Here is a 13618-nt window from a genome sequence, read left to right on the forward strand (position 1 = left end):
TTGTGCAGGTGGGGACATTAAGAGGGGGGTGCAGTTGCTATTTTCCAGGAAGGTCGCTCCTGGAATCTATGATCCTGTGTAGTCTTGGTGATCGGGGAGGCTGAAGCTCTGGTCAGTGGAGGTCGGCTTAGTGAATTGGGGTAAGATAAGACTGATGGGTCTCTCAGGTTGGAGGAGTAAAGATCAGATTGCTCTCTTTGCTCCCCTTTTAGCAGGGTGCATGGTTTCTGCTTTCCCACATCTTCCTCCTCTGATCTACACCCCTTCTCCTGGGGTGAGCACTGGAATGGGGGTCCTCTGTTCCCATCCCTCCCTTGATCAGGGTCACTTTCCTCAGGGACCCTGGGCAGAGACGTTGGTCCTATCCCTTAGGTGTCTCTAAGAGAGCCCTCGAGGCCCCCAACAACTACATTTCCTGCTGGGGCAGCGGGGTGTGCTTGTGACCCAGGGAACAAGCCTGGTTTCTCTGCCTTCTCCTTCACTGATTCATTGTTAGAAGTTCTGGTTATATGATGAATAATCGCTCATCGCTGCACATTTGGTGAATAATGAAAGTACAAACATCACAATGATGTTTTCCTGATGGTTTCTCTGGAGGAGCCCTGCTTATTCAAGGCTTTTGGGTTCCCTCCAGATTCAGGGTCACACTGCGCTGAATTGGAGTTGGGAAGTAGGACGCCCCTCTATGGACAGCTCCATTTCGCAACACATCCCCCCATCCACCCCAGGAGAACCAAAACGAGGAGAATGTGAGAGTTCTGAGATCAGCACTGAGCATTCCCCAGCTCTGCGGGGACAGGGACGGAGCCCCCACCCCACCCCACTCCCCTACCACGCGCCCTCAGTCGCCACAGGCTCGGTTCAGGCGCTCCCCGGCATCGGCCTCAGTGCCCCCTTCTGTAGAATGGGCGGGCGGCGGGGCTAGGCGCCCCGGGGCGCGGCAGGCGGGGCCTGCGGCTCGGAGGGGGCCGGAAGGGGTGTGAGTGCGGGGGCGGGTCCCGCGCCGCCCCGCCCCGGGGAGGGAGCCTGGGGCGCTGCATCCTGGCGCGGGCCTTGGCAGCTGCCGCCACTGCCGTCGGGGAAGGTCCCAGCTCGGACATGGCCTCGCGTGGCGCCCGCCGGTGCTCAAGCCCCCAGCGTCCTGTGCAGTAGCCTAGCGAAGAGGCGGCCTGGACGGCGCAGACTGCCGGGCGGGCGGCATGGAGGAGGCGCACCTGCTCCCTGCCGCCGACGTGCTGCGCCACTTCTCGGTGACAGCCGAGGGCGGCCTGAGCCCGGCGCAGGTGTCCGGCGCGCGGGAGCGCTACGGCCCCAACGGTGAGCGCGCGGGCCGGGCCGGGGAGCGGGGCCGCGCGCGCAGCAGTCTCAGACCCCCCCCCCCCCCCCGCGCCCCGCGGCAAGGCGGTGCTCTCCTTCCAAGGTCTTGGTCCCCGCGGGCGGGCAGGAAGTGAGGGCTCCGGAAACCTCCGCAGATGCTCTTGGGGCACCCGGCTGGGCTGCGCGGCCACCTTCGAGTGGATGGAGGCGGGTTCCGGCTTGGGAGACCGGTCGCCTGCCGCCCCCTCCTCGCTCGGTCGTTTCAGGCTTCCTGCTGAGGCGCGGTCCCATCCATTCCTGCAAGACAGCCCACCTGCATCCGCGGTCTAAGCTGCAACCCCGCGCTGCGCTGCGACCCGCCGGTATCCTGCAGGTGCAGCACACATTGAGACCTGCTGTCCTGGGACGGGCCAAGCACTCTGAGGTCCAGCCTCGCAGCTGGCCCAGGGTCTCCCCGCAGGGCGCAATAAAACCTTCAAGAAGGTGCAGCTTTGTCAGCTGGCGGCCTTGGTGCCCCCACCCCCACCTCCACCCCCCAGGTCTTCCTCTTTCTGCAACCCCAAGCGGATGTAGCTGGCGGGAGTCTGTAGGGGCTTTGAACTGCCGAGGCGAGAGACCCATCTTCCTGGACTGGCCAACTGGAGGTCTCAGGGACTTGCCAGAGGCTGGGTGACCTGTAGTGGTGCCTGCCCATCTTGGGCACCGAGGAAACCTTCCCTCTTTTGCAGCTTGTGTGGGAGGAGAATGGGTTCTTTTTCACTGTCTTCAAAGGAGTGTGGGATTCTCCTTTCTGCTAAGGCAGTGGGCAGTGCCGCCTGGTACTATCCAAATGTGGCCCAGCACATTTAGAGTTCTCTTGCCTATGTATCTTCCAGGCAGGACCTGCTACCCCCACAGCACCTGGCAGAGTGTAAGGGGACCAGAAAGAAAAGTTTCCTCCATCCCCAGAGTGTTGCCAGAGGGATTTTGGGCCTCATCCTTTTGGAGTTCCCAGTCAATTGGAGGGGAAGGTGCTCTGGCCTGTGTCCCTCAGCTCAGGGCTGGCTTAAAAAAATTACAAATTGCTGTCAAAAAGGGTGCTCCGGTGTTGTATTTGGTTTACGAAAACCACCTCTTATATAAATATTATCTTTCTGGAGCAGAAATCCTTTTTCAAAAAATTTAGTTGCTATATTTAGTTGAGCTGTGGGAGGAACTAGGGAGATAAATATTATTTAATATCCCCCCATTAATGACTTGGCAGGGAGGGTGTTCTTTGGTGCAGGAGAATAGGGTGGCAGGGACTGCCCCCTGGCTCTGGGGTGGGGTGGGAGTCTGGGCAGGCAGGTCTGGACTCCCATAGCTTCTTTGGTGCTGCTGTAGTCCAGCTTGCGAATCTTGATTCCCAAGGGAAGCTGGAGATCCAGCCCTTCGTTCAGTTTCCAGAATCTCACACATTCTGCCCTTGCTTGTCCCTGACCAAGGTTCTTGTCCTTTCTGGCTCCTATGTCTTCAGGGATTCAGCAGAGGAGAAGCTGATGGTGCAGCCCCTAGTCTCCTAACTCGTGTAGTTTTGTCTGGGTGATGGGATCTTGGGGTGCCCTGCCCCCCAACATCTGTATGAGGTGATGGGCATAGTTTATAGGTCCACAGGTAGGTAGATATGTGTTGATGTGGTAGGAAAAGGGGATCAGAGCAGGCTCCCCTGGTTCCTCTGTGCTTTGCCAGTATCAGTAATAAAAGCTGATATTCACTGAACACTTTCTATGTGCCAGGCACTGTTCTCAGCACTTTTTCATCTATCATCTCATTTCTTTCCCCAAACAACTCTGAAGTAAGGGCTATTGTCATCTTTATTTTAGAGGGGAGGTAACTGAAGCACCAGAAGTTTAAACAACTTGGCAAGATCACACAGTAGGTTGTGGTGGACTTGGCACAGGTGCCCACTCCTTTCTGGGCCTCAGTTTACCTATTCGTAAAAGATCACAGGTTCTGCAGGCTCGGGGACCCTGGTGTGGCAGCAGCTATACCAGTTTTGCCCCTGAACGGAGGCCTCAGAGGGCTCTCCCTTCACGTCTCTGATGCTTCTTCCTCAGGAAGCATTCCAGGGCTCTGGAAGTTGTCAGGTGAGCAGAGGGAAGCCAGCTGCCCCTTCCTGCCTTCCACTCTCCAGCCTATGGAGGAGGCTTGGATGTCCCGTAGGCGCTACCTGCACAGTGTCTGGCATGGGGCTGATGGGGTTTTGCACCCTGGCTCTGCCCCTTCATAGCTGTGTGACCCCAGACAAGCCCGTTGGCCTTTCTGTGCCTTGGTTTTCTCATTATAAATGAGGCTGCAATAAAACCACCTCTTAGAGTTGTTTGTGCATGTTTAGTGAGATCACTTCTACCAAGTCATCTGTAGCAGAGGAGGTGGGGCTGGGCTCCTGGCCAGGAGGTGGTTGGTAGGGTGCAGGGCTTGTGGGTGGAGGGAACACCCCAGGGACTAGTGTTCCTCCCACCCCAGGCATCTATGCACCTGTGAAGTCGTTAGCACTGGAAACCACAAGGAAGTCATTTGTTTAAGTCTTAAAGTTTGCAAATTCTGCCAGGGCCTGGAGGAATGGAACCTGGGGATCCCACCCTCCTACCTCTCCCTTCTCCTCCCTCATGAGGACAGAAGCCTCAGAACTGGGGGTGGGAGCCTCAGAGGCACAGCCAGTGAGTGTGCCAGTCAGGAGTCCCCTGTGCATACAACACCATCTGTCCCGACCTCACAGGAGCTGGTGAGGCCCAGAAGCGTTTATCTTTTTTGCAGTACTGGGGATTGAACCCAGTAGCTCTACCTCTGAGCTCCATCCCTAGCCCTCTTTAATTTTTTTTTTTTTTTTTTTTTTTTTTTTGAGACAGGGTCTGGGTAAGTTGCTAAGGCTGGTCTTGAGCTTGCGATCTTCCTGTTTCAGCTTCCCAAGTAGCTGGGATTACAGGCCTGTGCTACCATACCTGGCATAAATTTATTTATTATTTTTATAAAATTTTTTTTAGGGCCTGGGGAGATAGCTCAGTTGGTAGAGGGCTTGCCTTGTAAGCACAAGGCCCTGGGTTCGATCCCCAGCACCCAAAAAAAAAAAATTTTTTTTTTTTTTAGTTGCAGGTGGACACAATACCTTTATTTTATATATTTATTTTTTATATGGGGCTAAGGATCAAACCCCGTGCTTCACACTTGCCAGGCAAGTGCTCTACCACTGAGCCACAACCCCAACCCTATAAATTTGTTTTTGAATTAAAATTTACACATAGTTTAACCTTCAAAGGGTACAAAAGGTATACAGTAAAGACTCTGACTCTGTCCCCAACCACCCATCCCAGTGTTCCCAACTCTCGTGTCTCTTTCCCAAAATATTCTGTGCAGGTACACATCCACATCTAGGATCTTTTAAAAAATTTCCTTGCTGTGCTGGGGATTAAACCCAGGCCTTAGCACATGCTAGGCAAGTGCTTTGCCACTGAGTACACCCCATCCCTAGGATTTTTTTTTTTACATGAAAGGAAGTGGGTTCTGTGAGTCGTTTCCCCCTTCTTTCTACTTGACCAGTATTCTTGGAGATGGGTCATAAGGGAGTTTCCCTGGGCTTCCCAATGGCAGCACTGGGTTCCATCGTGGGCCTGTTCCAGTGTTTCTTCTTTCCACTTCTGAGGGCTGCTTGGGTTGGTCACAGCCTCTGCTATTACATGCAGAGTATAAGGAATACCCGTGTCTTCACATCATGTCACACAGTTGTGAATAGTCCTGAAGGATAAATTCTTAGAAATGAACTGCTGTGTGCGGAGTGTGCATGCAGTCTGACAGCTGTTGCTACTTTACCGTCCCTAAGGTTGAATCCATTGACCTGCCCATCTGCCACCTGGCCAAAGTGTGTAAGGCACTTGTGTAAGTGTGTAACTTGATCTGTGCCGGTCATAAGAAAACGTCCTCTCGTGAATTCACTTGGCGTTTTTCTGTTTACAAGTCAGATTGGTTATCATTTTGTACCTTTAGGAGTCATCCAACTTCCTTGTGTCCATAAATGGGCTGCTCACATCCTTTGCTGGACTTGGGCCAAGGTCAGAGACTGGATGGGTTGGGCACGTCCTGCCACACAACCCTGCTCCTAAAGGACCTGGAGTTCCCAGGGATCTGATGGTCAGATTAGATTCCAAGAGGTCTCTAGGGGTGGCTCCCATTCAGGGGAGCTTATGGAGAGACAGTGCCAGGCCTGGATCCTGCCTCCCTGGGCTGCACACTGCCTGTGCAAAGGGTACGAGGTCCTCAGGGATGCCCCAGGGTGGGAGGGGTGGCCCAGAATTGGAATCCTTCCTGTGGTGTTTTGGCTGTGACCTTATTTCCCAGGCCTCAGTTGGAAACCCATATGCATAACCCCAGAAGCCAGGCCACCAGGAGTGGGGTAAGTGGGACAAGAAGTTGGTGGGAATGGCCTCACTTTCTGAGTGACCTTGAGCAGACTTGCCCCTCCTTTGGTCCTCCTCGGCAGAGCAGAGATGGGACCTGAGATTCCCTAAGGGGCCTTGAAGGATCCGAAACTGACTCCCCAGTGGGAGAAGACATGCTTCCACTGCAGGCCAATTGGAAGCTCAACGTTTTTCAGGCTACGCCCTAGTTTTCACATCCACTGGCCCTTGCTTGGCAGCCTTTGTCCCCCCAGGAGCAATGTCAGGCCTGCCCCAGATGTGCACCCTGAGTCGGGGCCAGGTTTGCCCTGCACTGTTGCAAGACACACCGATGTTAAGCAAACCTTGTACATCTAGTGCCAGGTCAGCCAGGTAGACTGGAGGACCTCTCTGCAGAGAAAGAGCCACTTTCCAAGGCCCCTCAGTGGTCCCCTGAGGAGCAGGGCCAGCTTGTCCACTCTAGGTGGAACCTGGAGACACAGGCAGGGCCAGGTGGGCTGGGCGGGCTCTGCCCAGCCAGGGCCTCTCCCTACCTCTCCAAGTGACAATTTAATTGCTTTGTAAATTTACCTTGGAGAAAGCCCTTGTGAGTGCTCTCCTCTCCCGGCTGGAACTGACATTTAGAAGCCGAAATTCCAGTTTCCAGTGTTGTGAGAAGGAAGGAGTCAGGGGGATTAGGGAGCAGGTGGTGTGCGGAGCCTGGGGGCAGCCCTGGCTCTGTACCGCTTCTCCCTGGCTGCAGGCTGTGGGCCCAGGCCTGTTCTGAACCACAGAGCAACTGAATAAACAATGGCTGGGAGGACTCAGTGTGGACCTGGAGGACTTAGCCCCTCCCTACCCTGGAGGTACTCCAGTCTGGGGGTTTCGATACTAATGACTGAGGGAGGAAGGTGTCCTGGAGAGACAGGGTTCAGATGAGATAGGTCAGGGTTCTCTGGACAGCAGATAAGATGCAAACAAAATATTGGTGGAGGAAAACAGGGAAGTGGTAACAATCCTGAGGTTGGACTGGTGGCACAGGGTCTTGCATCTAAACTGTGTATGTGATTCTAGAAGGGCAAGTTGAGGCAGATCCAAGGTCTTGAAGGCCATGCCAAGGTCAGCTGAGGACAGCCACTGAAGATCTGTGACAGGGCAGAGGCTGGGTCACTCATTCATCTGTTTGTTCTGAGTACCTACTATGCGACAGGCATCGCTCCACTACACTAAACACAGTCCCGATAACATGGAGCTTATGATCTAATAACTGGCGTGCTGATGCCTATCCCTGTGGGCTGTGCATCCTGGGCACTTTATGCATGTCATACAAGCTTCACATAACCTTATAAGGTATTACTGTTATTACCCACTGTGTGCTGATGGGGAAACAGACACAGGGGCTTGAGTGACTTGCCTGTTGCCACAACAGTACCAAGAGACAGAGCAGGACTTGAACTGAAACCAGATTCTGGACCAGATTCTTTGCTTTAAACCATGGAGTTTCTCAGATCACTGCCCCACCGGCCTGCCCTGGGTCCACAATCTCACTCTCAGGATCCTCAGCCCCAGGGGCATCAAGCGGACACCAGCCCTCTCGGTCTGGCAACAGTGATCCAGAGCAGTGGTAGGCTGGGAGAGGCTCAGACAAGAATAGTAGGAGTTGTGTGCCCCTGGGCTGGCCGGATGGGGATTTGGGAGGAGCTACCCAGCGATAGTACAGAGGTGAGCAAGCAGGGCATCCCCCACTTAGCAAATGCAGCATCTGGCTCAAGGGGAACTAGCTCAGCCCCACAACATGCAACTGGGGTAGCATGGGGGACCCAGCATCTTCTGGGGATGCCTGTGGTGGGGGCATGAGGCTTTCCCAGCCCTGGGTTCCTTCTGTAGCTCTGGGACTCATTCACATGAGGGGAGAATTGTATCCTTTGGGTCTTGGTGGAACTGACATTTGGAGTAGACTGGGCCTGGGCTGGCAGGACCTAGTGGCCTCTAAATAACACCTGTGAGAACAGCAGATCCATTTGGACAATGATTTTTGTTGGTGGCTCTGGGGCCACTACAGAGGGGTAGGCTGAATAATGGGATGAGTACATCCAGTTCAACTATCAGGACACTAGACACCAAATTTTGTTAGGTGACTTTGGCTAAGTGGTAAAGAGACCAGGGTAAGGCAGGGCAGCCTAGAAGTTAGCACAGGGAGTCCAGAACAGAAGGTTCTGAGCTGGACTGCCTGGGCTCACAACCTTTCTCTGGTGCTTCCTGGCTCTGTCACAGTTAAATAGTCACTCAACCTCTCTGTGCTTTGGTTTTTTACTCTGCAAAATGGGAATAATGACAGCATCCTCCTTCTCAGGGTGTTTGAGAATCGTACAAGGAATAATATGCCTAAGGGGATAGCTCAGTGTCAAGAACCACTGCTCCTGGGTCACCTGCTGAGCACCTCTTGGCTCAGTCCCCAGTTATCTTCCTATGTATCCTCTGGACATAAGGTGGGTAAGACCTGTTGCACTGATGGGTAAATGGTAGGAGCTCAGCAAATGTAGTTCCTAATGGTGATGATGATCATCATCACAGCAGCCTCTCGAGGTGGGTGCAGGTACCCCATCCTCCCAGGGAGGTGTAGGGCCTCACAGGGAGTCAGCTGCTTGCTGTAGGACTAGAACCATGCATGCCACATGCAGGGATGGGCAGGGCATCTCCTATGACTCTGTGGCTGGCTGAGCCTCCCCAGGTGGAGGTGGAAGGGGATCCTGGTGGTGAAAACCAAGTCTGAGCCAAGGTAGGTGACTGCAATAACAGCCCAAAATCTCAGTGGCTGGCTGGGCACCGTGGTGAGCACCTGCAGTCTCAGCTACTCAGGGAGGCTGAGGCAGGAGGCTCTCTTGACCCCAGGAGTTTGAGACTAGTCTGGACAGACAACATAGCAAGATCCCATCTCTCATGTTGGTTTTTTGTTTGTTTGTTTGTTTGTTTGTTTTGGGTGGTAATGGGGATTGAACTCAGGGGTGCTGCCAATAAGCTCTATCACAGTTTTGTTTCTGTTTTTGTTTTTTGTTTTGTTGTTGTTGTGGTGGTGGTGGTGGTGCTGGGAATCGACCCAGGGCCTGTGCTTGTAAGGCAAGCACTTTACCAACTGAGCTATCTCCCCAGCCCAGTTCTTTTTGTTTTATTTTGAGATGGGGTCTTACTAAATTACCAAAGCTGGCTACAAACTCGCAATTCTCCTGCCTCAGCCTCCAGAGTAGCTGGGATTATAGGCAGGCACCACTGCACCCAGCAAGACCCCATCTCTTAAAACAAAACAAAATATCATAAAACCCCTCAGTGGTTCATTTCCCGCTCCTACTAATTGCCAGTGGCTGATTGGTCATCTGAGACAGTGCTTCCTGGCTCTGTGACAAAGATAACAGCAGACACTACTTCACAGGTTGCTGCTGCTGTAGTGGAGCTCCAGACCTGCACAGTCCAGTCCAGCAGCCTCATGTGGCTACTTAAAGTTAAATGAACAAAGCAAAATTTAAAATGTAGTTCCTCAGTTTACACCAGGCACATTCCAAGCGCTCAGTAGCCACATGTGGCTAGTGGCTACTGTACTGGACAGGCAGAAAAGATGTCTGTCATCACAGAACATTCTACTGGATGGTGACCTTCTGGAAAGTCTCACACCAAGAATCTAGGGGCTGGGGAGGTAGCTCAGTCGGTAGAGTGCTTGCCTTGCAAGCACAAGACCCTGGGTTCGATCCCCAGCACCACCAAAAAAAAAAAAAAAAAAATCCCAAAGAATCCAATGTTCCAGCCTGGAACTAACACATACCTCCCTTTGAAACTCACATGGGGGCTGAGAACTGCAAACTTACTACGTGGCTACAATGTATGGAGAACCAGAAATATTTGGGGAACATCATGATGATCTCCAAAGAGTGGATCCTGGGTCAGTGTGGTTCAAGGAGCGGGAGGGAAGGTCCAGGTGGACAGGAAGAGATCATTTGGGGCAGGCAGAGGCATCTTGGAGGGACTAGAGCTGGTATGTGACTGTGACATGCATCCTAACCCCAGGTCTTGTCCTACCCAGGATAGATGCACTAAGGAACATGGCAGCCTGGGAGCTTCATACCTCACAGGAAGGAGTTAGGGAAATAGCAGGAGGGATTCAAGTGAGATTGTCAGATGGACTCTTCCCTTGGTCAAAAATCCCTAAAAAGGTGAGGGGTTGGGAGTCTCTCAATAGAGCATGGCAAAAGCTGGCTGATGCATGCCAAGAGGTTGGTAGTGTTCCGTTGTGAGACTGGGGCATGGCTGAGATGACCTCTAAAGAACCCTGCTGCATTAGAGAATTGGCCCAGAAACCAGGCCTGGCCCTCCTCCCGCCTTTCCTGTTCGCTTCAGTTAAATAGATCAGAAGGAAAATGTCTGTTTGATTTTAATCTCAACGCAGGACACTGGAGATTACATTTTCCACGGAAAATGTCAGCCGTTGCCTAAAATAGGGCTTTAGAGAAAATGCTAGAAAGTGTATTTTTAGGTTATATGTTTCCCTCCTGGATTCCTGCAGTCCAATGGGCTGCATAATACTCTCCATGGTTCATCTGCCAGGTGCAGACCCCAAACCTTCCAAACAGGTGGTCTGGGAAAAGGATTCCCATGGGAAAAAATGCTTGCAGGCCAAGAACAGGTGGACGGACATAGGACCTGTCCCATGTGTCAGGAAGCAGGCGGGAGAAGAGGGCCAGCCAGGGGCCTCAGATCTACACTGCTGACAAGCTCCAGGGTGCTGCTGCTGCTGGCCTCTGAGTAGGGAAGGACAGAAGGCGGAGATGGGTTAGACTGCAGCCTGGGAGGGGTGTCAGTATCTTCAGTAGGGATGGGAGCTTGGCCCAGGGTTGGGGAGCCCATTAAGAGTCCAGCTCTTGGGGCTGGGGCTGGAACAGGGTCTTAGTGGCGGAACGCTTGCCTAGCATGTGTGAGGCACGGGGTTCCATCCTTAGCACAGAATACAAAAATAACCATATAAAATAAAGGCATGCTGTCCATCTACAACTATAAAAATTTTTTTAAAAAAAGAGAGAGAAGGGACTGGGGCTATAGCTCAATTGGTAGAGTGCTTGCCTCACAAGCACAAGGCCCTAGGTTCAATCCCGAGTACCACAAAAAATAAATAAATAAATAAAAACAAAAAAGAGAGAGAGTCCAGCTCTTGCCCCCTCCACAGCCACACACAGACATTCCCTGTGTGACCCGGCTTCAGCCTTGTCCACTCTGACCCTTGATGTGGTGTGTGTGAAGTAAGGCTGGAACTTCTGCCTCGCCTCCCCTTTAGGCTCTTTGGAAAATTCAGACTTCAGGTATGAGTGGCAGCCGGCTCTGGCTGGTACAAAGTGTGTTTGAGGAAATGTAGAAGATTAAAAAATTTGGCAGGTAAAGTGAGGCAGGTGCTTCTGGTGTTTGGAAACAGCATTCTTCAAGATGGTGTGTGGGACTGTGCACATGGTGCGGTGCTGGGGGGTCTTCCTTGAACAAATCTGGATTGGAGGCCTAGGAGGGAGTCAGGGAAGGGTTCTCACTGTCTGGGATGCTGGTGGCTGGAGGGATAGTCCAGGGGAGCCTGCACGGGGTGGGACTCCAAGGGCTGGCTATATTGCTCACCTTGACCAGGTGGTTCTGGAGGAGCAGGTGGGTCAGAATGTGAGGGAATGGAAGCTGAGCAGTGTTCAGAAGAGGCTCCCTTTTCATGGAGTTGGGTGACACTGACCAGGACTGGGCAACCTTCGGGGGAAGAATAAACCAGGGGACCATGGAAATTTCCGTCTCTCTTGTGTGACCTTGAGGTTCCTTGTATCCTCCAGGCCTCAGTTTCCTCTCTGAGTAGGGGGAGGACCAGAAGGGCCCCTCCTGGCTCTGGTCTCATGCTAAGATGAGCCACACTAGAGCTCACTTAATGTGAGCTGAGGGGAGCAGAAGGATTTGGGCTCAAGCCATCCACTCACAGAGAGCTGTGCAGACAAATCCAGACCAGTGTGGCCTGGACAGCATAGAGGGAGGGTCTCCCAGACTCCTTAAGACCCCGCTACATAACCCGCTCATCTCTTGTCTCCTCATGCTCCTTTGGCTGCCTGGATCCTGCAGAGCTCCCCACTGAGGAAGGTGAGTCTGGGGCTGGGGCATTCTGCCAGGTGGGGGCATGACATCCTTGGCTATTCTATGAGGTTGTGATTCTCCCCTCCCGCAAGAGTGAGACCTTGCTGAACCCCTCAGCATTGCCCAAGCCTCTCAGGGTCTTGGGTTCTCCATCTTTGAACTGTAAGGAGAAATGGGGCTCGGGTCCCCTGGAGCCAGCTCTGAATGGGGAGGGCAGTGGGTCGGAGGCCTGGGCCTCATGCTGCTCTCCTATTTCCAGGGAAGTCCCTGTGGGAGTTGGTGCTGGAGCAGTTTGAGGACCTCCTGGTGCGCATCCTGCTGCTGGCTGCCCTGGTCTCCTTTGTAAGTAGCCCTGCTGCCATACTAGTGTTGGGTAGCCTGGGAGGGGAGCTGGGTATGGGCAGTGCTCAGGGGCCAGGCTGTGGGCCACAGAGCTGCTGTCCTCTCAGCCATGGGCACTTCCTGGCCCCCCATGCCCCTTTTCTGCTCAGATTTCAGCTTCCCTTGCCTGAACCCTCGAAGCCTCAGCACCGGGCCCTCTGGCTTCCATCTGTGCTGCCCCCATTTATCTTATACTCTGCTGTCAGAGTGAGCTTTCAAAATCACAAGCTGACCTTGCCCCTCCCTGTCTCAGCCCAGGGTTCCTCAACCTCAGCACTGTTCACATTGGGACTCGATAATTGCTGGTGGAGGTGAAGGGCTGTCCTGTGCAGGCCGTTTGGTAGCACCCCTGACCTCTGTCCACCAGATGTCATTCCCACCTCCCAGTTGTAACAATCAAAAATGTCTTCAGATGTTGCCAGATGTCCCCTGGTTGAATGCTGCAGCTCCTTCTAGTGCTCCTCAAGACAGATGCTGGCTTTCACCCCCTGCAGCCTCCTCCTGGCTACTGCTTCCCTTTGCTCTTCCCTCATTGCTGCTGCACACACCTATTCTGAACATAGGCCAGGCCCAGGGTAGACATGTGCTAAGGGACAGTGGTTGTCTTCTTTGGCCAAATAGCAGGGACTGGAGGTGAACACAAGACTGGTAAGCGGCCCCCCAAGGGTGAACATGGTTCCTGTTCCTGGTCCCACTCCCAACAGAACTTGGGGGGAGACCTCATCTTGGTGACCTGGAGTGTGGAGCAGCAGGAGCACTGGCTGAGACCAGCTCTTCTCCTCTAGTTGTGTCTGGTCTTTGTAGAATACGGGGACTCTTAGAAAAAAACACCTGTGCATGGCAGAGCCCCAAGCCTGTTTGCACCCCTTTACAGCAGAGATGGCCACATTGAGTCCCATGCAGGTGGAGAAACAACTACCTGCTTAGGCCAGAGATGGACATAGGACTTGACTGGAGTCTGTCTTCCAGTCCTAGGCTCTGGGGCTGGAAGGATACTCTCCTGGCTAGGAACTTTGAATGTGAGCATGCATAAGAATTACTTGGGCTTGTCAAACACAGATTCCTGGACCTGCCCCAGAATTGTGACCCCAGAAGTCTGGGGTAGGCCTGAGAACTGTGTTTCTAACAAGTCCCTAGGGACTGTGGTGAGAAGCAGTGCTCTAGGCAGACAGAAGTCTGGCTTAGGAACCCCTTGAAGGTTGGCCTGGCGGGTGGGAGCTGTGGTGGTCATAACTATGGGATGGGTGTCCTCTACCAAGGTCTTCTCAGAGGAGAGCCCCTCTGCAAGCCCAGGACTCCCTGGGGGTATCTCCCCTGAGCAGGGAAGCAGACAGGGAGATACAGGGTACAAAGGACAAGGAGAACAGATGGGGCCGTCAGCATGACTCAGCTCACTA

The 13618-nt window shown here is 53.3% G+C and overlaps 1 protein-coding gene across 3 annotated transcripts in view; it reads left to right on the forward strand.

Annotated features, from left to right (window-relative positions):
* The first annotated feature begins 1019 nt into the window (after positions 1 to 1019).
* ATP2A3 (ATPase sarcoplasmic/endoplasmic reticulum Ca2+ transporting 3) overlaps positions 1020 to 13618 on the forward strand; it is a 35925-nt gene continuing 23326 nt past the window's right edge. Inside the window, exons 1-3 of one of the 3 annotated variants that reach the window (XM_079134123.1) lie at positions 1020 to 1317; positions 11829 to 11846; positions 12100 to 12182. In XM_079134123.1, the coding sequence (XP_078990249.1) occupies positions 1200 to 1317; positions 11829 to 11846; positions 12100 to 12182 (219 nt within the window). In that variant the 5' untranslated portion in view covers positions 1020 to 1199. The remainder of the gene's footprint in view (positions 1318 to 11828; positions 11847 to 12099; positions 12183 to 13618) is intronic. The other 2 variants (XM_079134122.1, XM_079134121.1) reach the window with 2 other exon arrangements.

Source organism: Sciurus vulgaris (assembly GCF_902686455.1).
Source record: "Sciurus vulgaris genome assembly, chromosome: 3".
Taxonomy (NCBI): domain Eukaryota; kingdom Metazoa; phylum Chordata; class Mammalia; order Rodentia; family Sciuridae; genus Sciurus; species Sciurus vulgaris.